The 20,033-nt window shown below is 52.4% G+C and overlaps 1 protein-coding gene across 9 annotated transcripts in view; it reads left to right on the top strand.

The window, feature by feature from the left end:
* The window catches only part of SZT2 (SZT2 subunit of KICSTOR complex), a 53,863-nt gene that overhangs the window by 21,747 nt on the left and 12,083 nt on the right, over nucleotides 1-20,033 (top strand). For 7 of the 9 annotated variants that reach the window (XR_012057267.1, XR_012057266.1, XR_012057268.1 and 4 more), the window contains exons 21-56: nucleotides 43-156; nucleotides 654-851; nucleotides 973-1,085; nucleotides 1,597-1,738; nucleotides 2,257-2,415; nucleotides 3,062-3,266; nucleotides 3,483-3,595; nucleotides 4,048-4,306; nucleotides 5,708-5,873; nucleotides 5,958-6,050; nucleotides 6,229-6,310; nucleotides 6,443-6,724; nucleotides 7,082-7,220; nucleotides 7,462-7,578; nucleotides 7,696-7,759; nucleotides 8,120-8,305; nucleotides 8,374-8,715; nucleotides 8,843-9,032; nucleotides 9,381-9,455; nucleotides 9,633-9,771; nucleotides 10,005-10,125; nucleotides 10,368-10,497; nucleotides 10,604-10,756; nucleotides 10,868-10,970; nucleotides 11,345-11,462; nucleotides 11,693-11,804; nucleotides 12,229-12,347; nucleotides 12,821-12,985; nucleotides 13,581-13,665; nucleotides 16,746-16,934; nucleotides 17,041-17,238; nucleotides 17,580-17,749; nucleotides 17,930-18,096; nucleotides 18,517-18,614; nucleotides 19,445-19,577; nucleotides 19,692-19,819. Coding sequence is in view for 6 of the 9 variants with exons in the window: in XM_030278947.4 (XP_030134807.2) it covers nucleotides 43-156; nucleotides 654-851; nucleotides 973-1,085; nucleotides 1,597-1,738; nucleotides 2,257-2,415; nucleotides 3,062-3,266; nucleotides 3,483-3,595; nucleotides 4,048-4,306; nucleotides 5,708-5,873; nucleotides 5,958-6,050; nucleotides 6,229-6,310; nucleotides 6,443-6,724; nucleotides 7,082-7,220; nucleotides 7,462-7,578; nucleotides 7,696-7,759; nucleotides 8,120-8,305; nucleotides 8,374-8,715; nucleotides 8,843-9,032; nucleotides 9,381-9,455; nucleotides 9,633-9,771; nucleotides 10,005-10,125; nucleotides 10,368-10,497; nucleotides 10,604-10,756; nucleotides 10,868-10,970; nucleotides 11,345-11,462; nucleotides 11,693-11,804; nucleotides 12,229-12,347; nucleotides 12,821-12,985; nucleotides 13,581-13,665; nucleotides 16,746-16,934; nucleotides 17,041-17,238; nucleotides 17,580-17,749; nucleotides 17,930-18,096; nucleotides 18,517-18,614; nucleotides 19,445-19,577; nucleotides 19,692-19,819 (5,367 nt within the window). In the remaining 3 variants the exon portion in view is untranslated. The remainder of the gene's footprint in view (nucleotides 1-42; nucleotides 157-653; nucleotides 852-972; nucleotides 1,086-1,596; nucleotides 1,739-2,256; nucleotides 2,416-3,061; nucleotides 3,267-3,482; nucleotides 3,596-4,047; nucleotides 4,307-5,707; nucleotides 5,874-5,957; nucleotides 6,051-6,228; nucleotides 6,311-6,442; nucleotides 6,725-7,081; nucleotides 7,221-7,461; nucleotides 7,579-7,695; nucleotides 7,760-8,119; nucleotides 8,306-8,373; nucleotides 8,716-8,842; nucleotides 9,033-9,380; nucleotides 9,456-9,632; nucleotides 9,772-10,004; nucleotides 10,126-10,367; nucleotides 10,498-10,603; nucleotides 10,757-10,867; nucleotides 10,971-11,344; nucleotides 11,463-11,692; nucleotides 11,805-12,228; nucleotides 12,348-12,820; nucleotides 12,986-13,580; nucleotides 13,666-16,745; nucleotides 16,935-17,040; nucleotides 17,239-17,579; nucleotides 17,750-17,929; nucleotides 18,097-18,516; nucleotides 18,615-19,444; nucleotides 19,578-19,691; nucleotides 19,820-20,033) is intronic. The other 2 variants (XM_030278946.3, XM_030278950.4) reach the window with 1 other exon arrangement.

Below are 20,033 nucleotides of genomic sequence, written 5' to 3'. Positions count from 1 at the left end.
CAGTTTGTGGAATGCTAGTGGTCCTGTTCATCTCTGTTGCAGATCCAGACATGGGGCCTGGCTTTCGAGTGCATGAGATCCCATTCCAGTTCAACCTCATGAAACTCTTGCCCAGGTGCCAGCAGGTGGAAATGTTCTTTCTAATGCTGACAAAAGGTAGGTGCCTCTTCACCACCTGCCTCCCCTTGTCCTCCTTCTGTGGCTATGGACAGCCTGCTCCACATACTTGTCTCCCAGGGCAGCAGCATGTGAGCACTGCCATGCTTCTTTTAGTAGCTCAGTGCTGTTCTTCCCAGCTCTGCAGCCCCAGGGCTGTCCAGCTATATTGCTGCCTTTCTTGGGATGATAATTTGCAAGAGCTGCTTTTGAAATTGTTAAACCTAGATAGTAGCTTTATGGTGGTGGTTTCTTGTGTGTACCCCCAGCATCTCCACATCAGTTAGAGTAGCAGGGTGGGTCAGTGCAGGATAACTAATGATGCCAAAACTCCAGGGCCTCCTCAACACTATCCAAGTCAGTCTTGCAGAGGTGCTGGGGAAATTCCTGGCTATGTGGAAGAGTTGCTTTGCAAAGGGCTGTCTCCTGGGGTCCTGGGCAGATGGTGGCTATGGCAATGCTGTCTCTGAAGCTGCCATGGTTCTGTTTTGAAACAGAGAATGAGGAGGTGACCAAGGATTCTTCGTTTGTGCCCAATGAAATGCTACTAAACCTCTTCCATGGCTGCCTTCAGCATGACCTCAGTGACCGGGAGATCCCCATGGCTGATGCTGATCATGTGGCTTTCATGGAGCAGGTTCTGCAACGGGATCGTGATGGCCATCAGCCCCCCTTCACGCTCCCTGTGATCAGAGGTAAGGACCAGGAGTGTGGCAGTAGTGACACTAGGAGCAGTGAGGTTTTTCAGGAGCCTTGCTTTCAAGTCTCATTCTCAGCTGGGATTTCTCAGATTGGTTTCTCTGTGCTCCATTTCAGAAGAAATCCTAAAAGCTTCTGGGACCCTGGAGCAGCAGGATGCTTCTGCATCCTATCATCTTGTTGGCAGTAATGGCACCAAGGATATCACTGGCTCCACAAGTACTCTGCAGGTACTGGTGTGCTGCTGCTCTTCTCCTGAGCCTCCTCAGAAACCAAGGCAGCAGCTGTTAAAGAGCAGGGGGCTGAGAAAGACTGAAAGGCAGCTGTTCTTCCCCACCTTTGGCAGCAGTTTAGGCTGTATCCCGTGGCTGAAGTCAAGCAGGAATCTAGAAGATGTGTGGATAGTTGCATTCACTGTGGGCCAAGCCTGTTACAGCAGCACTGGTACTGTGCTGCAGATTGTTCTGAAACCATGGGCATTCACTGCCTGGAGGTCAGAATCAGCTCCAGCAAAGCTGGCTAAGCATCTCCTGACTGTTGTGCTGTACTTCCTGAAGCTGCTCCCAGAATGGTGACTTCTAGAGCCAGGCTGCTCTGAGAATGTCCAGAGGTGACCAGGGTGGTTTCAGCGCTGTGCCAGCCAGCAGGCCTGGAAGAACTCGCTCTGTGTGGTTGCTGCCTGCCTCAAGGTGAGCCTTTGCCATATGCCATGCATTTATCCAACTTCTGCTCTTCCTTCAGAGCCTTTGCAACACAGAGCTGCCTGAGGATGATGTGACACTGAGTGACACGATGGGGCCCTTTCCCCCTCAGTGGCGATGTTATGCCAAGCTGGTCAACCCACAGCATGTGTTCCTGACCTTCCTGCCAGCCACCTTCTCAGGTGAGAGGGTCTGTTGTGGGGAGCAAGAGGAGCCAGCACTCCTACACACCTCCTCAGGGAAACAGAAAAACCAGAATCAGCTCTTGTAGAGTGGAGATAAAATTGAATAGCAGAGTTCATGCACAGTCTTTTTGCATCACATGGCCAGGAATAGAATAGTGCCAAGTGTTGAATGTCCTGCTTTTCTCTCAGCATGTGGTGCTGCCCACACACAGTTTTCAGGTGGGAGATGTGGTGTTGAGTTGTTTGCTAGCTGCATCTATTTGAACTGTTTTCCCAGTGGAGTTGCTAGTGAATGGATTAAGGAGATTGCTAATGGGATGGTTTGGGTGAGTCCCTGCTTCTGGGCATTGGCACTGGTCTGGCTTCCACTGAGCCACTGGTGAAGGCTGCTAGGCTCAGGTGAAGCTGCTTCCATACAAAGGAGGTAGCAGGAAATCTGCTTTCTTGGGAATGTAGATTGAGAGGTTAAGCTGTTCTTGCTGGACAAAGGATGATTTTCTTTCCTTTTCCTCTAGATGTACAGAAGCTGATGGCTTGTGGGTTGGATAAATCTCCAAAAGATGAGAGTCGATCTGGAGAAGATACCACGGGACCTGTCTGTGCAGAGCGAGTCAGGGCTGAAGAGGATGATGCTGCAGTGCCACTGCCAACCCTCAGCATAACACCAGCTCATGGTACTGACAGCACCTTGTTAAAGTATTGGTATCCTTGCTATTCTTGAACATTGCTATTCTGTTGAGCAGATTAAAGCAGGAGAAGTAATAGGCTGCTGCAGCCTGTCAGCTCCTGTCAGCAGAGTCAGGACAAGAGGCACAGTGATGTTCATGGGGGCATGAAGGAGTGTAATGAGAGTTGGGTGTCCATGGCCTAAGGTTGTTTCCCTGTGGGCAAGGAGGTAGCAGGTAAGATGGAAGCTACTAGGAATGGCAGTAGTGAGCTGCACTGGAAAGTCAGTGACTCATTTCATGATCCAGACTGGCACTGTCAGCAGCACATTGTCTTAGGGAGAAGGGCACAGGTCTTGAGGTATATGGGATTTGATTGCACAGCCCTTAGGGCAGATCAGACATGCTCACAGTGAGAATGAAGGGTTGTGCTGCTGCAGGAGGGTAGTGATGGTGGTGATGAGCAGTCAGGGTTGTAAAGGAGATCAAGGTGGCCAAAGCAGTGAGCTGAGTGGTTGGGTGCTGGGTGAGGATGAGTGGTGAGAAGCTTGAAAAAACAATATCTATCTGTGGTGCTTCTGTGGGAGCTGTGATGTCTCAGACCAGGAACTAGGAGCCATCAGAGGCCTTTATCTTAGAATTGTCACTTTTGCAGAAGTGAGCCAGGACCTTGGGGAGCAGAATGGCCCCTCCCGGAGAGATGTGCACATCTCCTTCTGTCGCCAGAACTCGCAGTCGGAGCTGGGCGAGTGCCGCCGATTTCGCTGCCCCATTTACATCTACAGCTGCTCCCTGGAGCTGCTGCGAGAGCAGCTCGTCAGCCCTCGGGCACACCGTCCTCCTCGGGACATCTTTTTCAGGTAATGCCAACCATACTTGGTACCCAGACAAAAACCAGAGGAGTTTCCTTGACAAGAGGCTAGCTCTAGCCCTGTTTTCTTGGCTTGGCTTGGCCTCTCTGCCTTATAGCAGCCACTACCTGTGCATGCCCTAGGCTCTGCTTTACTGGCACCAGAGCCATTTACAGTATAAAATGTGCTTCATTGGTGCTAAAGGCTGTGGTTCCTCTTGTCAAGGTCCCAGTCTCTGGAGCGTCCTCCAGCTGCTGCCTGGCTAGACCACAAGCACAAGGAGTTGGTGACTTACTGCACGCTGCTGCAGGAGCACTCCCACCAGTGCTATGTGAAAGGTGAGCAGCAGCACAGTGGGACCTGTGGCAGGGTTGGGGTTGGACCCTGGATCTTCTAAGAAAGCAATGTCTCATTTTCCTTGTGATCTTAGTTCAAGCAAAGGGAGGAGCTGTGGGACTGATGTACCACCAAAAGGGATTTAAAGATGGCTCTGTGCATTCCCTATGGGCCTTACAGAGGCTGTTCTCAAACCTGTGGAGTGCTGTGAAGGAGCATCTGTTCTTTCATGCCTTCCTCTCACCTTCAGGGTGACAGATGCCATGGGCACTCTGGTGTCACCCAAGCCCAGGCTAACATGCAGGGTTAGGTGCCCTGGCTGCCTCCAGTCTCCCAGCACCAGCACTGACTCCTGCTCTCTGCTGGGACTTGGTGAAGATCTGTGTGTGGCCACTGCCTGACTCCCACAGCCTCACATCCTTGGGATGCCATGGGATGCTGTGTTTATCTCTAGGGCTGTTCAAGAGCCTTCAGCAGTCACACAGCATCAGCTCCCAGGACCTGCTTACTGCCATGGACTACTGTGAGGAGCTGCTCCAAGAGATTGATATCACCAACTTCCTGCTGACAGTGTGCAGCCATGTCCGCTCGTTCCGAGAGAGCCATCAGCATTTCCATACACACTCCAAGCCAGCCAGCTTCCAAGTGGGCAGCATAGACCAGGAAGAGGAGCAGAGCTCTAGGGAACGAGGTGTCTTGGTCTCGGAGTCAAGGTAGGGATCCACCTCAGTCTTGCTTCTGTTCTTAGCATTGTGCCAGGACAAATCTTTTTTCAAGCATCTTTTCATGCCTGCTAGAAGTAATTCTGTGGGGCTGAACCACACAGAGAAGCAGATACTTACAGTGAGATACCCACCTGATATGGTGTCCACCAGGATCCTCTATTTTTTATAGTCTCTCATGACATCCATCCTTTCTTTCTCTTGTAGTCTTGGCTCATTACTGTCCCATCTGGCCTGAGCTGGAGGGCAGTTTGTCTGCAAGCCTGCAAGACTAGTTTCTGGAGAAAATATGCATCTCCTGCTGCTTGACTCATTTGAGTTTGTTGTTGACTCTGGTGTAAATGACAGCTTTGTTATCCTTTTCTAATGAATAAAGTGTCACTTTTTAAAATTAAAACTCTTGAAAAAATGCGCAAGAAAAACACCAAGGCAGAATTGAAATATGCTAAACTTCTGTCTGGTTCCTTAGGGTATTTATGAGGTTTGTATCTCCTCTGAAAACTTAAGGGAGAAAGAAGTGCTGTGCCTTAGTGTCTGTCAAAGAAACACTTAGGTCCTCTGCACAGTTCCTTTACGTGAATTCACTGGCATTTGTTGGGATTCTCCAGTGCTATGTCATCTTATACTGTAAATCATTGAGGTGAGACTGTGATTTTGAAGAGCATTCACTGTTTAAAAAGTCAGGTGACTTCAAGTGATACTTTCCCCAAGAAAAACTGTGGCGACTTTTTTTTTTAATAGGATATTATGAATCACCTATCTGAATGCAAGTTGCATAAACTTCTACTGAAGAATGTATAGCTTGCAACACATCACACCCAGATCTGCCACCTGTATCACTAATTTGAGTAGTGATACAGGTGTATCACTACTCAAATTAGGAAAAGTGATACACCTGTATCACAGGTGCTTGATACAGGGGAGTGCTTTGACCAGTCAACATCCCACTCCCCAACTTGCTTTTCCTGAGTTTTAGGGACTAATTCTGTCATGGAACTGCTGAGTGAGCATGGGCGTGAGCTTTGCTGCCCAGACACTGGGGTGCTGACACGGTGGTACTTGCTGTGAGGTGGCCTGGACTGACTGCTGGTAGTTCAGGTTGCTGCAGGCCTGTCCCTGTAGTCTGTGTCTCTATTTCCCAGGCAGGGTGTGTAGTGTGGTGTACAGACATGGCAATATGATCAGCATGGTGAAACTACCTGAGGCCTGGCTTCAGACAGCACGAGCCCTTATCTGGGCACATGGGTGGCTGCTGGGCTGTGGAGTTGTGGGTGTTCAGATGGTGTTGACACAGATGAGGTTTGGGGAGCTGGGATACTGGCAGGATGGATAACACATAAAACTTGTCTTGTTTCTCGATCTGCCTGTCTGACCTGTCCACAATCCTGTCAGTGCTGAAATGGAAGACTACAGCGAGCAGGACTCCCATAACATTGCCAGCCCCACGGAGGAGCCAAAGAGCAGTGTGGGCACCAGCTGCTGTTCAGAATTTCCCCTCTCACTGCTGGAAATTGGACAGCCCTGCCAGGCACACCCAGACTTGCATAAAATTATCCAGGTGAAGAATGTGCAAGCTTGCCCTGGCTTCAACAGGAGGGTGTAGAGTAGGATGTCTGCTTCATACTTGGGATTTCTCTTTTAGGAAAAATTCCTGGAAATTGGAAGTTTACATTTCAAGCCAGTGCCATCAAATCCTCACTATTTCTTCTACTGCCCACCATCAGCCAAGAAAGAGGTAGGCATGGGGCTGTCCTGGCAGGCATTTGATCCTTGTGGAGTAGCTTTTCTTGGTGTCAAATATGGATTTGGGGCTGGCAGACCCATGGGTAGACTTAGTCCCTGGAGCTCCCATCAACAACCTGACGTATCGCCTGGCATGGTTCTAGTGTGTGCCCTTTCTCTCTCCATCTCAGGAAGAGGCATCTCGGGACCAGGCAGACAGGAAAGGCAGTGAGGACATGGAGGGATCAGAGGCAGAAATGGCAGCTGAAGAAGGTAAAATTTGCTTGCTCTGTCTTGGAAACGAAAATGTCTGTCTATGTGGTGATGCCTTTCAGAGCTAGGTGTGTCTGGTCGGGTCTCTGGAAATGTGGACCTAGTTTGCTGACAGGGACCCTGTATCAACAGGAACTGTGTCTGGATGCTGCATTGCCACAGAGAGTGACCCAGAGCTGGAGGTGGAGTACCGTGAGAAGCTGGAACATGAGTTCCCAGACACAGATTCCCTCTCAGACTCCAACACAGTGAACCAGGATGATGATTCCTTCAGCGTGCTGGGAGGGGACTCGCTCAATGAGCAGGAGTTCCTGGAGCAGGAGATGCCCCCGCTCTTTGTGCACCTGACCTGCTCAGTGAAGCTGCGCAGCCAGCACAGCTCCATGCCCGTGCAGTCCCTGCCAACTTGTCTAGGTAAGAACAATTCTTGCTGGGGGGTTAAATGGCAGTAGAGCTTCTGTCAGGTCCCTGCTGGGTGAGCAGCCCCTGGAACAAACATGCTATGTCTTAAACAATCTCCCTGGACCAGCCTTCCCTGTAAACCGCCAGGATATGCCATCATCAGACAAGGGCTTTTTCACCAGGTCTCCCACTTGCTGTGGGATTGGTCATGGAAGGTTGAAAGGATCATGGAAGATGATGGTGGCCTTCTTAAGCCTGTCCAGGTGTGTGTGACAGCCACCTCTTGCAGTCTCTGTACTTGCCACCAGGCTGGGTATGTGTGCAAGCAGAGATATTTGTTGCTTGAGTCCCTTTGTGATCTCTCTTCAGGGGAAGTTCTGGGCTGCCTGGAAAGCTGCCAGGGCTTGAACACCATTGACTTGGGGGACCTCTGCGTGACCCTGGACATCTTTGTGTTGACACTGCCCCTGGAGATAGAAGTTGTGAACACAGACATCCTCCACAACAGGTAGGTGGAAAGAGGCCCAGTCACCCACCCTCTGTCTGCCCTAGCCAGACAGTCATTCTTGGCTCATCTCCAGGTAATGAAACTTACAATTCTTCTTCTCACAGAGCCCATCACAGCCTTAAGAAAACTGATATTATTTCCTAGATAGGCTCACCTTCTATAGAGACCCCTTTTCTGCTGTTTGTGTCTGTTTATCCTCTCTGGCTCCAACGCTCAGGCTGCTCTCTCTCTCCTGTGACAGATGCACCTCGGAGAGCAGCGTGTCCTTCACGCGCTCTCCAGGGCAGCCGTCCTCTTTCCGCTCGGATGAGGATATCATGCACAACCTGGAACGGCTCCCGTCCACCGGAGACGAGAGGTATGGCACTGCAGGGGTAGCAAACCCCTCACTGGCTCCTTTTATTGCCTGGGAGCTGCACTGTGGTGGCTGCACAAATGAGAAGGACTGGTTGATTCTTTGTCTCCTCTCTCCTAGGCACCCTGCCCTTTCCAACCTCCCTGGAGTGCACAGGCAGGCTATTGAAGCCACCATGAATGAGGTAAGCCAGATTTACCTCCCTGCTTTTAGCTAGAGCACTTGACTGCTGTTCCACACTTCCTAGCCTGCTCCAAGCTGCAACCTGTCAGCTGAACTGACTGTTAGGCTTTACTGGTGTCACATAGGCTGTTAGCCTTGTGGTTCCCAAAAGGGTGGGATTACCCTGAGAAAACTCTTGCTGCAGTTGGAGTGGGCCAGGCAGAGCTGTCTTCAAAAGGCCTTTTCTTAGGTACATTCAGGAGATGAGGGATGTGGGTGATGAGAGAGGCTGCCTTCATCCTGCTGGGGCTTGGGTGAGAATTGGGGAAGGCTTGCAAATGCAAGTCACCTGGATGTTGCTCTGTGTCTTTGCTCTGCTCAGATTCGCTGGCTCCTGGACGATGAGATTGTGTCAGCGCTGCGTCACTCGCAGGTCATCAACACCTCCATCCTGCACAGAGTGGCCACCCACATCTATAACTCCAAGGGCCGGCCCAGCTGCCACAGCGAGGTGGTGCTGCTCCAGTTTGTCTTTGGGCCTGAGCACTCTCTGGAGAAGTTCAAGGAGGTAAAGAGAAAGCCCTGAGGCAGCATCATGCTTTGCTAGCAGGATGCTTATTCTTCTCTGTGTTGCAGGAGTTCAGAAGAATGGCTCTGCCAGGCTACATGCTGAACGCAGAAGGCAACGACTACCACTACATCTCCATCAGTCGCCTGCACTCCAGGAGGACTGCTCCAGACCCTTCAGGGACACCCTGCTTGCAGCAGCCAGCTGGAGGGGCCACCAGGACAGGCCTGGGCCAGGCAGGCCAGGAGGGGACCAGTGAAACAGAAGCAGAAGGCTCTGAGCTGTCACACAACACAAGCTGTGTCCTCCCAGAAGAAGGCCAGGGTCTCTGGGAGTGGCCAGAGAGTGAGACACGAATTGTGCCGGACACAGGAAACCCTGCAGGTGGAGGCAGCCACACACAGAATGAGGTGAGAAGCACTGAACAATCTGTTGGCGAGAAGCTGTAGGACACTGATAACAGAATGCAGAAGGATTATGGGATTTTTTTTCAGTGCCTGTTTTTCTGATCATTTTTGTGACCTTGTCTTTATGCAGACTTCAGGAGATATGCTGAGACTCGATCAAAGCAGAGCACCAGGCCAGGACTCCATGGAAGAGGCAGTTCCAGAGACAACCATACAGTCATTGCCATCATCATCCTCTGAAAAGGGAAACAGTGAGAAATCACCACTGGTGACACCATCTGCAGCAAGCCTGTCCGAGTCTGTAACACAGGGCAGGGAAGGTAGGAGCTGCCGTGTGGGCAGGATGTATCTTGACATCAGAAACCTTTAAGGGAAGAGGCCAGTTACCTGCATTGGTAGCCAGGACTTTACCTCTTCCTTGCCAGGGTGCTGGCAATTCAGTGCTTAACAGTACCCAAGATACTAGGCTGTGCTGCTGCACTGATATCCCTAAAGACATGCAGTTCCTGGTGTCTTCAGTAATGGCTGTGAGAGCCCCATTCCCCAGCACTGCCTTCCCGTGGCCAGCACAGCCTGACTGTCCTGTGGCATGATGTTTCTCCAGTGGATGGGGCATGTGATGGGGCTTTGCAAGTACTTTCATGGTCAAACACCTCTTCCCTTTGCAGGCTCCAGCAGGCAGCGTCCCAGCCGTGTGCAGAGCCTCGTGTCAAGCCAGGGCAGCATGGACTCTGACCATCTGGGTAAGTCTGCCAGGGCAGGGGGCATGACAGTGTGTGGTGGCACTGATAGTGACACATGGTGGGGGGTCTGTGTGCCTGGGCTGGGGTGAGTCCTGAGGGCAGGGTTTGTGAGTGGCTGCCCTGCCCAGGGAGGAGGTGTTTTGCCAGGCCTAGGGCTGAAGTGGGGCTACATTGCAGGTTATGATGGGGGAAGCAGTGACTCTGAGTATGAGGAGGCGTTAATGAGTGACCAGGAGCCCAGGTGTCCCCTTATGCCGGATTTCTGGCTCATCATAAAAATCCATCAGGACCGAGTGGAGGTCTACTACCACACACGGTAAGGAGCGTCCCCTCTCTGACCACTGCCTCTCTGCACTCTGACCTTGTTGCCACTCAATCATCTCTGGATAGAATCTCCTCCCTGCCCAGTGGATGGGAAATCACAGGACTAGATTGGTGCTCTATAAGGGGAAAACTGCCATTCTTTCCCCCTGTGTTCCTGCTGCCAGCACCCAGTGATGGGCACTATTCCGGTGCCCTGCTGACCCCATCCTCCCTTTATTCGTAAAGCAGCCTGAGTGTGGAGAAGGCAGCATCAGCAGAGACAGAAGAGGAGCAGCCAGGGGAGTGCCAGAGTCTCAACCAGGTGGTGGTGAAGAAGATCAGTGAAATCTGCAGGGTTGTCAATCAGGTAATAAATCTTAAGAGGGCACTAACAGAGCTGCCAGTGATTAGATGGCTTAGATCAGAAGGAATCTCTGGAGGTTGTCTAGTCTGGGCTCAGTTCAGAGGAGGGCCGGGGGAGCCAGTTCAGCTAGTGGAGTCCCAGCTTGGGGAGTCAAAGGAAAAGGGACTCAGTCTGTCTCTGAACACTTCTTGCTGTCTTCTGTGGCTGTGCAAGCAACAGAACCAAACTTCCTTCATCCTTCGCAGCGCTTGCTGCTGCAGGACCTGCATGACAGCCACATATGCAACTCATTACTGGTGGCAGAAAGTGAGGAGGACATCTGGAAGAGTGAAACACCCTATACTTCATACAGGCAGCGTGTGATGCCCACAGATGGTATGTATATTCCCTTAGCCGTGCCTCAGCTGCAGTGCTACAGAGATGCCTAAGAAGATGTTAATTTTCATGCTATGGCCCCAGCTATGTCCTATGTTCTTCACAGATTACTCTGTAGAGGAGAGCTACCAGCCCCGGGACTACCTGGCTGCCACCATGCAGTTCATGCCAGGGCACTTTGCTTGTGGGGTGGTGTGGAGCACACTCATCCATGTGCATTCACGCCTCAAGATGGGCCCCAACATGGGGGTTTCACGAGGTACGTACAGCCCGGGTTCTTCCCGTTTGGCGTGTCAGGAGTCCAGCTGCTGGCTGGATTGGCACTCCAGAGAAGGGTATGGGGATAGCTAACGTCCCACATTCCCCACAGCTATCCAGGCACTTCGCTCAGTGCTCAACGCATTCTCTGTGGTGAACAGGAAGAATATGTTTGTCTACCAGGAACGTGCCACTAAATCTGTTTTCTACCTCCGGTAAGAAGCCAGCGTGACTTGTTGGCCTGTTGGCCTTGCTATGTGTGTTACACAGACTGAGAGCTCCTTGGGACAGAAACTGTCTGCCCAGCCTTAGGGACTGTGTTGTGACCCAAGCAGCAATTATCTGATTTCTGATGAGTCAGTCACATCAAGCAAGGTCCATCTTTCTCTCCCTGTGCTAAGCCTTTACATGGAAGGAAAAATGATGGCTTTTTTGAGGGAGCCAGAGAGCAGTTTCTGCACCAACTCCATATTCTAAGGACCAGTTCCCACAAAGTGTACAGGGGAGAGCAAGGAAGATGTGGATCTTGTGTGGTTGTATGATGCTGTCATCCTTGGGACTGGAGGCTGACATGTCTTTCTGTATTCAGGCTGACTGAAACCACCCACAGTGGGAAGGTGTGGGAAGCAGAGAGCAGCCTTAGTGCATCATGTCGCTCACTGGCACTGACACGCAGCCAGGAGCCCATTTACACTGAGGATCTAATGGTGAGTCTGCTGCTCTCTGCGAGTGGATGTGGGTGCTCATGGTGATAGAAATGGAGGGAACTCAGTAGTTCCAGCAACCTGGATTTTATGTGGGGTAAAACTTACACTGTAGATGTGTGGAGTGGGGCAGCAGTGGATGGGGTCTGCCTGACCCTGCTGACAGCCTGGGACAATGATGGATCTAGAATTCATATGAAGCTACTTCCACATGGCTGTTTTTGTTCCTCCAGGGTTCTCGTTCCTCTCTGGACACTGCCTCATGCCGTAGTGTGGACTCTGCCCGCCCTGTGGGACAGATAGACAGACACATCCAGCTGATGGTCCATGGTGTTGCCCCAGCAGGTATGTGTGATAGCACCTGGCAGCAGAACTGTGCTGATGTAAAGCACAGGAACATAGCTGTGCTCCCTGTCCTGTTCGCTTAAAGAGAGGAATCTCCTTCCTGAGAAAATAGTTCTTCCTTAGCCCAGAGCTGCTCTCTGTTCTGTGTGGGTGAAAATATAAGGAAAGGATCCATAGCCCACAATGAAACCTCCTGCAGACCCTGTGCAGGAGTGCATTTGTTTTTGCCTACTGCACCAGCAGTCTTCTGTGATCATAAACTCATAGAAAAATATCTCTGAAGAAATTGATGGTGGGAAAAGTCAGGTTCCCTGTGGGAAGTGAGTGTGAGAATGGTACATCCTGAATGGGGAGGGAGAGGTGGCTGTAGTCATTCTTACTGGATGGGGTGAAAAAGCTGCTTTTACCTCTGCTCACTTGTCAGGGCCTGAGATCACAGATGAGCTGGTGAAGGTGCTGCGCAGACGCCTGGATGAGGCCACCCTGGATATCATCACTGTCATGCTGGTGCGGAACTGCAAGCTGACCCCAGCAGACGTGGAGGTACCTCACTGGCTAATCTCCTCTCTTCATCCCAGACCACTTTCCTACATTTTGACCTGTCTCAGCTACTCCTGCCCCAAGGAAGACGAGGGCACATCCTGTCCCCTGCTCCAGCGCTTGGTCAGGCTAGCATTCACTGAGGCATATACAATGTGGGTACCAGGGCAGCTGGGAGATTCGCTCTGCTAGGTTTGCAGCATGGCAGGACTTCCCTGTGCCCTCCTTCCCACACCTTGGAATGAATGTCTGCCCACATCCTGGGGCTGTCCTGGGCAGGGCCGGGAGTTGGACTTTGATGATACTTGTGGTCCCATCTAATTCAGGATATTCTATGATCTGTCTCAGGGCACTGCCTAGGGTTCTGCCCACCACACTTCCCCCTTTGCAGAGCCAACTGGCATAACTTTTATCAGTATTAGAGCCCCAGGGCAGGCTGCTAGTCCCAGCTGGGTTTTAAAGCCTCCTGTGTGCAGTTTATCCAGCCCCCCGGGACGCCACCCACAGAGGTCCTGCAGTTCTCCCTGCCGCCCTCAGCCCTGCCCTGGCTGCACGCCGTGGCCTATTACCTGCGCCAGAACCTGCTCATCTTCCTGCACACCCCCAAGTACACCGACAGCAACGTGGAGCACCACTTCAAGGTGAGGAGGGCTGGGGCTGGGACAGAAGTCTGCCCAGCTTCTAGCTGCTGCTGGGGGCATTTGTTGGGGCAGCTCTGACACCATGTTGCCAGCTCTGCCATGGAGGGTTGGGGAGAAACCGACACCAGCTCCTAAGGCCTGGGGGAGTTCTACAGATCTGAGCACATCCTGATTAGCCCAGACAGGCCATGCCTTCATGATAGGCAATTGTTGTGCAAAAAGCAGCAACTACAAAGCTCATGCCCATAGTCATCTCCCAGGAGAATGGGAGAAGACCCCCTTTCAAAGCTGGACTTGGCTCCTTGCATGGCTTCCTGAGATCTAAGGACTGAAATATCAGGGTTAATAAAAATTTGGGAGCAGCTACCCACTCCCTAGCATGGCCATAGTAAAGACAGATGTGTAGTGCCACATAACTCTGTATGAACTGTTAGGGGTTCCTTCACCCCAGCAGTTGTGAAGGCTGTGTTGGTACTTTGAGGAGATCTGGATTTGATTCTACAGGTTTGGGAATGAGCTCTGCATATATATGAGTCTCCTTCCATTTAAGGCAAGTTCTCTAATCTTTGACAGTATTCTTCTTTGTTCTCCTTAGCACTACTTCAACCACAACGGGAGCATCCCTGACCAGGATCTCTATTTGTACAACAAGCCAGGTGGCCAAGGCACTGGTGGAAAAGGTATTGTGCTCACTTCTTCTGAAACAGGATATGGGGCTATGTGCTGGGGAGGTGTTTCCCATGCTGGAGATTTATGAGTGACTGAGCAGGGTCACTGCTGGGGGAGTGTGTTCCTCCATGGCTGGAAGGTGGGTAAGGTGCGTGCCTGAGGGACTGCACACCTCTGCATGTGTGGTGGTGCAAACTAAGGCTTCCCACAGAGCAACTTGCTAAGCTTGACCTATTGCTGCAGGAAGCAGCTCTAGACACAATGAGACCTCAGTGTGGGGCACAGAGGCTCCATGGGGCTGGAGGTGGGAGCAGTTGTGGCAGAAGCCTTGCTGCCAAGGGAAATCTGGGAGCATGTAACTGAGCATGGGCTGTGTGGGCAATGTCCTTGCTTTTTTCTCTAGACTGCTGGAGAGGGGATTGGATAGGGCCCACCCTGCAGCAGGTTGTCATGTCATGTTTTGTCCAGGCCGTGTGGTCTGTCACCTGGCCATTGTGTGTCTTGTGCCCCTCGTGCACTGTTTGAATGTTCTTCTGTTATGTAGGTACCATGTCGGACCTTGTGCAGCACCTCTTTCCACTCTCTCACTTCCAAGGTAGCACCCATGGCTCCAAGTATTAATCCATCTCCCTTTCCCATGCAGCTCTCTGGTCCCAGCTGTTCTTGTTTTCCTTGTGTTGTGGCTTCTGCTCTGACTCCTCTGTGTGTTTGTGTGTGTGTGTCTGTTTAGCTGAGCCCTGTTTCTTGCTGGCTGGATAAAGGAGCAAACAGAACCTGTTGCCCTGAGGTGGCAGCTCAGTGATTTTCAGCTGCTGAGGGTCCATTTGATACTCTCTTAACTTGCAAGCAGTGAACTCCAGAATCCTGCATCTTTTTTCCTACAGGTCCAAACAGGCATCTCTTCCCTGAGGAAAACAGGAGTCCTGATGTTTCAAATGTCATTGATGCTCCAGGATGTAGCATCATCACTCTCCCATTGGCTGTGTCATGGAGTGGGGGGTTCCCTTGCTTAGCAAAGAGCTGGGGTGGCCAGGCTGGAGTGGCCAGGCACCATTAGATGTGTGCTTTTAATCCAGTGAGCCTGGGCCAGAGGGGGCTCAAAGTCCCCCACAGATGGGAGATAAAAGTTCTCTAGCACCCCACTTCCAGGGCACCAGGAAGTAAGACCCTTAGCAGCTCTTGTCGATATACCTCATATTTGAGCTTCTAAGCTGTGTTTGGGGTTTGTTTTGGTTTTTTTTTTTTTTGTTTTGATTTTTTTTTTTTTTTTAACCTGTGGTTTAGTGGCTTGATTTCAGTTTCTCAATGGTCCTGGAAGGCTTGTACCCTGTGACATGGAGGACAGCCTTTCTGCTCATTGGGCAGGGGCAGGCTGCTGACCTGGACTCCTTGGATTGTGGTCAGTTGTTGTCATGTCCTCAGCTCAGACAGACTGAAGCAGAGCAGTGGTACAGGAATGGATGTGATAGGGAAATGTGCCAGAGGCTGCGTGTGGGAATTTATTCAGGAGAAGAAAAGGGAAATGGTCTATAATTACCACATGATCATTCAGCCATTTTGGTGGGCCTGGGGCTGACTGCTAAACCCCAGGAGGAGTTTGTGCCCTTTACTGTTTACAGAAAGAAAGTCTGGTTGGTAGAGCTAATATTCACTGTCATGTGGGGCAGATTTCCTGCTCTTGATACCCCTGTATTGACACCCATGTCCTGGAGAGCTGCCCTGCTGCAGCAAGAGGCTCTGTGGGGCTTGCTTGTAATTTCCTCAGCGTGGGTGCACATGAGCTGCCCTCTGATTTGAATGCCTGCCTCTCTCCTTTGTGAGCATCTCTCTCCCTCCCCGTGCACTCTCCCTTGTGTCTGCTGTGCCTTGGAGGAAAGGTTGCTGCAGAGCTTATGCTTCACAAGGAATAATGAAGACTGGGTGGTTGTGCTGCTGCTGATTAGACTGAGCTCAGCCTGTTTGGGCTGGGTTTGTCTCCATGCAGAGAGGGCACCTGTCCTCAGTGCAGAGCTGGGGATCTGGTCAGGGACACTGGTTTCTCTGTGGCAGTGGAATCTGGTGCCACTGCCATCCTTGCTGGGATGAAGAAGGAGAGAGCATGGGCTCAGCAGTGTTGTAACCTCAGCAGGGCTTGAGGTTATTTGTATCAGGGCACATCACCTTTAGACAGTGTTGGGGCAGCTTTGCCATCCAACCACCTGAGTGCTGGCTTAGGGAGCTTTCAAAGGGAGTGGGAACATCTGAAGTTACAATGTGAGTTTTGGACCTTGCAGATGCTTCCCTGGTGCCCTGGCCATTGAGCTGGGCCATGGAGAGTTTGTTTCTGCTCTGGTCCATAGCAGGGCTTCTCCTGTGTGGCCCAGGGCTCACAGCACGTGGGCTGTGAAGCAGAAACTACACAGCTGCTCTGCAGCTCTGAACTGTCCTGTTGTGCGTACGTAGGGCTCAGGATAGAGAGCCAACGGGGAGGGTCTGAATTTTTCTCTGCAGTGCCTCCAGGCTGGGTGTGAGTCTGCCTTGTCCCCAGTCCTGCCTGGTTGGGGTGCATGGGGAAGGTGCCTGGTCTTGTTCAGGTGTACAGTGAGGAGGGGGCTGTGAGTGTAATTTGCAACAAGATGTCCTATCTGCAGGGACTCTACATCCTTCACAGCCTGGAGGGGGCTGCTGAAGAGTATCTGGGCCCTGTACTGGGCCCTTAAGAGGACAGGAATGGTGAGCCCCATCCTGGATCAATCTGCATAAAGGCTCTCCTGGTGCAAATGGAGATACTTTCCTCTTGCATGTGGTGCTGGACAACCCAGGAAGCTCCTGCAGGGCAAGGTGAAATCTGTGACTCTACAGGAGAGAGATTATTGGAATGGTGGGGACACCCTGTGCCAAATATGCTTCTTACCCTGGCTCCCCACAGGCACAGCTAGCCTCTGCTCCCCTGGCTGCCTCCCCTCCTGTGGGCCCTGCCTGCCAAGTGACACCGTGCAACTCAAGTGGTGACATGATGGTCCCGGCTGCGGGGTGGCAAGGTGCAGGCAGGCACTGTGGGGGTGCACCTGCTGCTATGTTGATGGAGGCTGTCTCGGATTCTGCCCCGCAGGAATCGCATGCATTGCACTGACATTCGTGGATGAGCACGGCAGCCCCAACTTGCTGCCCCACGGGGAGAGGCCTGACCCTCTGAAGCTGCCTTCCCCCTCACCCATCATGGGCCTGCTGCAGGACAGCGACTTCGAAAGCCTCACGGCCGTCAGCAGGCACCAGCCAGGGGCTGAGCCCCCGCCTTCAGGTGGGAAGTTGGCAGCAGCTGCCAATTGCCTCCACATCCCCTGGGGCACCTGAGGGCTGGTGAAGGCAGGGTTGAAGAGCCCTGCAGATCTGCCCTTTCCCCACAGAGCCTTGCGTGCGGGTGCGCCTGGATATCTGGGAGAAGGGCAACATCAGCCTGCTGCAGCTGTCGGAGAAGCTGCGCGGGGCCCTGCGTCACGCGCTCTGCGACGCCGTCATGGAGTTCCTTGTGCTGCCGGCCCCGCTGTGCGTGGAAGCTGCCTGCCCCCTGAGTGCTGCAGACCTGGAGGACCTGAGCTCTGCGGGTGAGGGCCTGGCCAGGATGGCCACCTTGAGCCTCCACCCAGCCTTGCTCCTCCTGCCTGGCCTGCAGCAGCTTGGTTGTGCTGGTGGGAACCTGGTTGGGTGGGCAAGGAGGGAGGAAGCTGCTCTACCCTTTGCAGTATGTGGTGTAATGTCTTGGGAAAGAAGCATCATAGACATTGGTGTTGGAGAGATACTTAAGGGTTTGTGTGTTCTCTGAGACTGAATCCACTTTTCTGGCTCTTTCCCTTCTCTCCAGCCAGGCTCTGGCCAGACACAAGGGGGTACCAAGCAGATTTGCAGGGGGAGCCTCTGCAGAGTCTGATTTGCTTTGTCCCCCCAGGAGGCCTAAGGAGGACCATGTCAGAGACCAAGGGCCTGGCCCTGGCCAGTGGGGGGCCTGGCAGAAGCTGTCCTCCACCTTTGCACTTCACCTCTGCACCTTCACCAAGCCCTGGAGAGCCAGTGACACCCACAAACAAGTTGGGACGCCGCAGCTTCTGGGACATGCTGGTAACGTTGCTGAAGGAACAGGGCCTGTAAGGTCCTCATGGTGTGTCAGGCCACAAGGAATGGACAGTAGAAATCTGGGTGGGAGTGGGAAGCCAGGCTTGCAGCAGGGACTCTTGAGATCAGGGCACTGACTGTGGGCTGTGTATGTGCACAATATGAACTTATCCCTTTCTCCCCTAGAGCAAGACAGAGTCCTCGGAGCTGGGCAGCCCCAAGACTACTGACGACATTGTGCTGGAGAGGCCGGAAGAGGCTCGCACGAGACGGCGGCACAAGACAGAGAATGTGAAGCAGCACCTGAGCCAGGATCGGGCCACGGCCACAGCTGAGCTGGAACAGGCACAGAGGCAAGCACAGCCTGCAGGCTGGACAGCCAGGATGTTGTTCCCCCAATCTGTTGTACATTGCTCTGCATCCTGATGGCCTCTGGACCACATTCCTTTTCCTTGTAGTTTCTCCCTTACACAGGCAGTTCAGGAAAACTGCCTTCCACACACAAAGCCTTACTCCTTATTGCTGGAGTGTTGTGGGAGCGCAGCTGTTTGTGCCTGCCAGAGATCCCTTCTCTGCACTGTGGGGCCCTGTGCAACACCTGACACTCATATGGCTACTGACCAAGAGTGACCCAGCTCAAGGATTGTATCAAGCTAAAAAGGATCAAGGCTCCCAGAGCTCTGCTCTGGAGCTCTGAGGGGACTGTTGCACTTTTCTGCCTTCACTACAGCTGATTGATCTAGTGTAACTGTGCTTCCCTTCCCTCTCCTCAGGCGCCGAGCCTGCCAGTTGGAAGAAGGAGACGTGGGTACCGTGCACCCACTCTTCAGTCAAACCTGCCAGCAGTGGATGGCATTCATGAACCACCTGGGTATGTGTTTCAGGTCCCAGCTTCCCCAGATGGGCTGGGAGTGGGCCTTTCTACCCAGAGCTCTCAGGACAAGTCCTCTTATGTGGCAGCCTCCATCTTCATTCCTTGCTGGTCCTAGTTACACACCCTGTCTCTCCCCAGACCTCACCAGAATCACATTGGTTTCTGGGCCAGCATCAGCATTAGAAAGCTGTGGCAGGAGGCCTGGCATGTGCCTGTGCATCAGCACAAACCTTCTAAGGCCTGTGGTTCTGCCAAGCTCCAAGTCCGGGGCTTGCTGAACTTGCCTGCAGCTGCTTTGGAGAGTCTTGGACTCCAGCTGTGGTAGTGCTTTAGCTCCCAGATGTAGCAGGGATGGAGGATCTGAGCCTCTGCAACATGCTCTGGCACTGTGAAGTTGCATGGGTGACCCTCTTACAGGCAGGGAGGGAGAGGAGGAACACCCTTCAGATGCAGGGATTTGGGGCTGTACAGCTGCCATGTTGCTGCTTTCTGGTTACCTTTCACTTTGGTGTTTGTACATCCTCTCACATTCCTGATGGCAAAGTAGAGCTCTTCTCTTCCTCTGGTGAGGAGTAAGCCAGGGAGCAAGGAATAAGTGGGGGAATAAAGTGCTGTGCTCAGAGCATACAGGATGTTTGGTTCAGGTCCCACTTTGGGCCAGAACCTGAAACCAGGGGTTATTTCAGGCTTCATCTTCTCATCCATATAAAGTTCTTGTTCTCCAGTTCTGCCTGCCTCAGGCCCTTAGCCCTCTCCACTGCTCATGTGGGCAGGATGTGGCTCTGGGGCAGCTTGGCACCTTGTCCTACAGTACATCTTCCATGCAGGGTGCCCGTCAGTGCAGCAGTGCTCCTTGGAGATGGTTTCTCGTTTCCTCCTATCCTCCATCCTAGTAGAAGTGGTGAACCTGGTCACTGCCCTGGCAAGTGACACCACTGTCAAAGTGTTTGAGCAGATCTGGTGAGTTATGTGATTCATGGGTGGCTGTTTAGCACCAGCAGGTGTTGATCAGCCAGCCATACTTCTACTGCCACAGCTCTGCTTGGCAGTCACCTCTGGGGCTTTTCTTTGCAGCTACCATCGGGGCACCGCCTTCCTGCCCTATAAGTCTGGTCAGAGTGCCAGCCCTTGCCCTGGAGTCATCAGGCACTTCATCCTGCTGGGACGCAACTTCCAGCAGTGGCGTTGCAGCACAGAACAGGGTGAGTGCCTGGCCATGGTCCCTGGGACTGTGCTGGAGTCTTCTGGGGGAACATCAATGAACAGGGTTCCCCTCCTTACTGGGACAGACTGCTTGTGCCCAGAGGTGGGCAGTGGGTTGTCCAGTTTTGCCGTCTGAGACCTTACTTTTGAATGTGCTTGTGACAGCTTATTTCAAGGAACTGAGCAGTACTGTGGCAAAAGATCCTGTCATGA

This window comes from Taeniopygia guttata, chromosome 8 (assembly GCF_048771995.1).
Source record: "Taeniopygia guttata chromosome 8, bTaeGut7.mat, whole genome shotgun sequence".
In the NCBI taxonomy this organism is placed as follows: domain Eukaryota; kingdom Metazoa; phylum Chordata; class Aves; order Passeriformes; family Estrildidae; genus Taeniopygia; species Taeniopygia guttata.
Note: the sequence above shows the minus strand (reverse complement) of the source record. Positions and strands in the feature narration are given on the sequence as shown.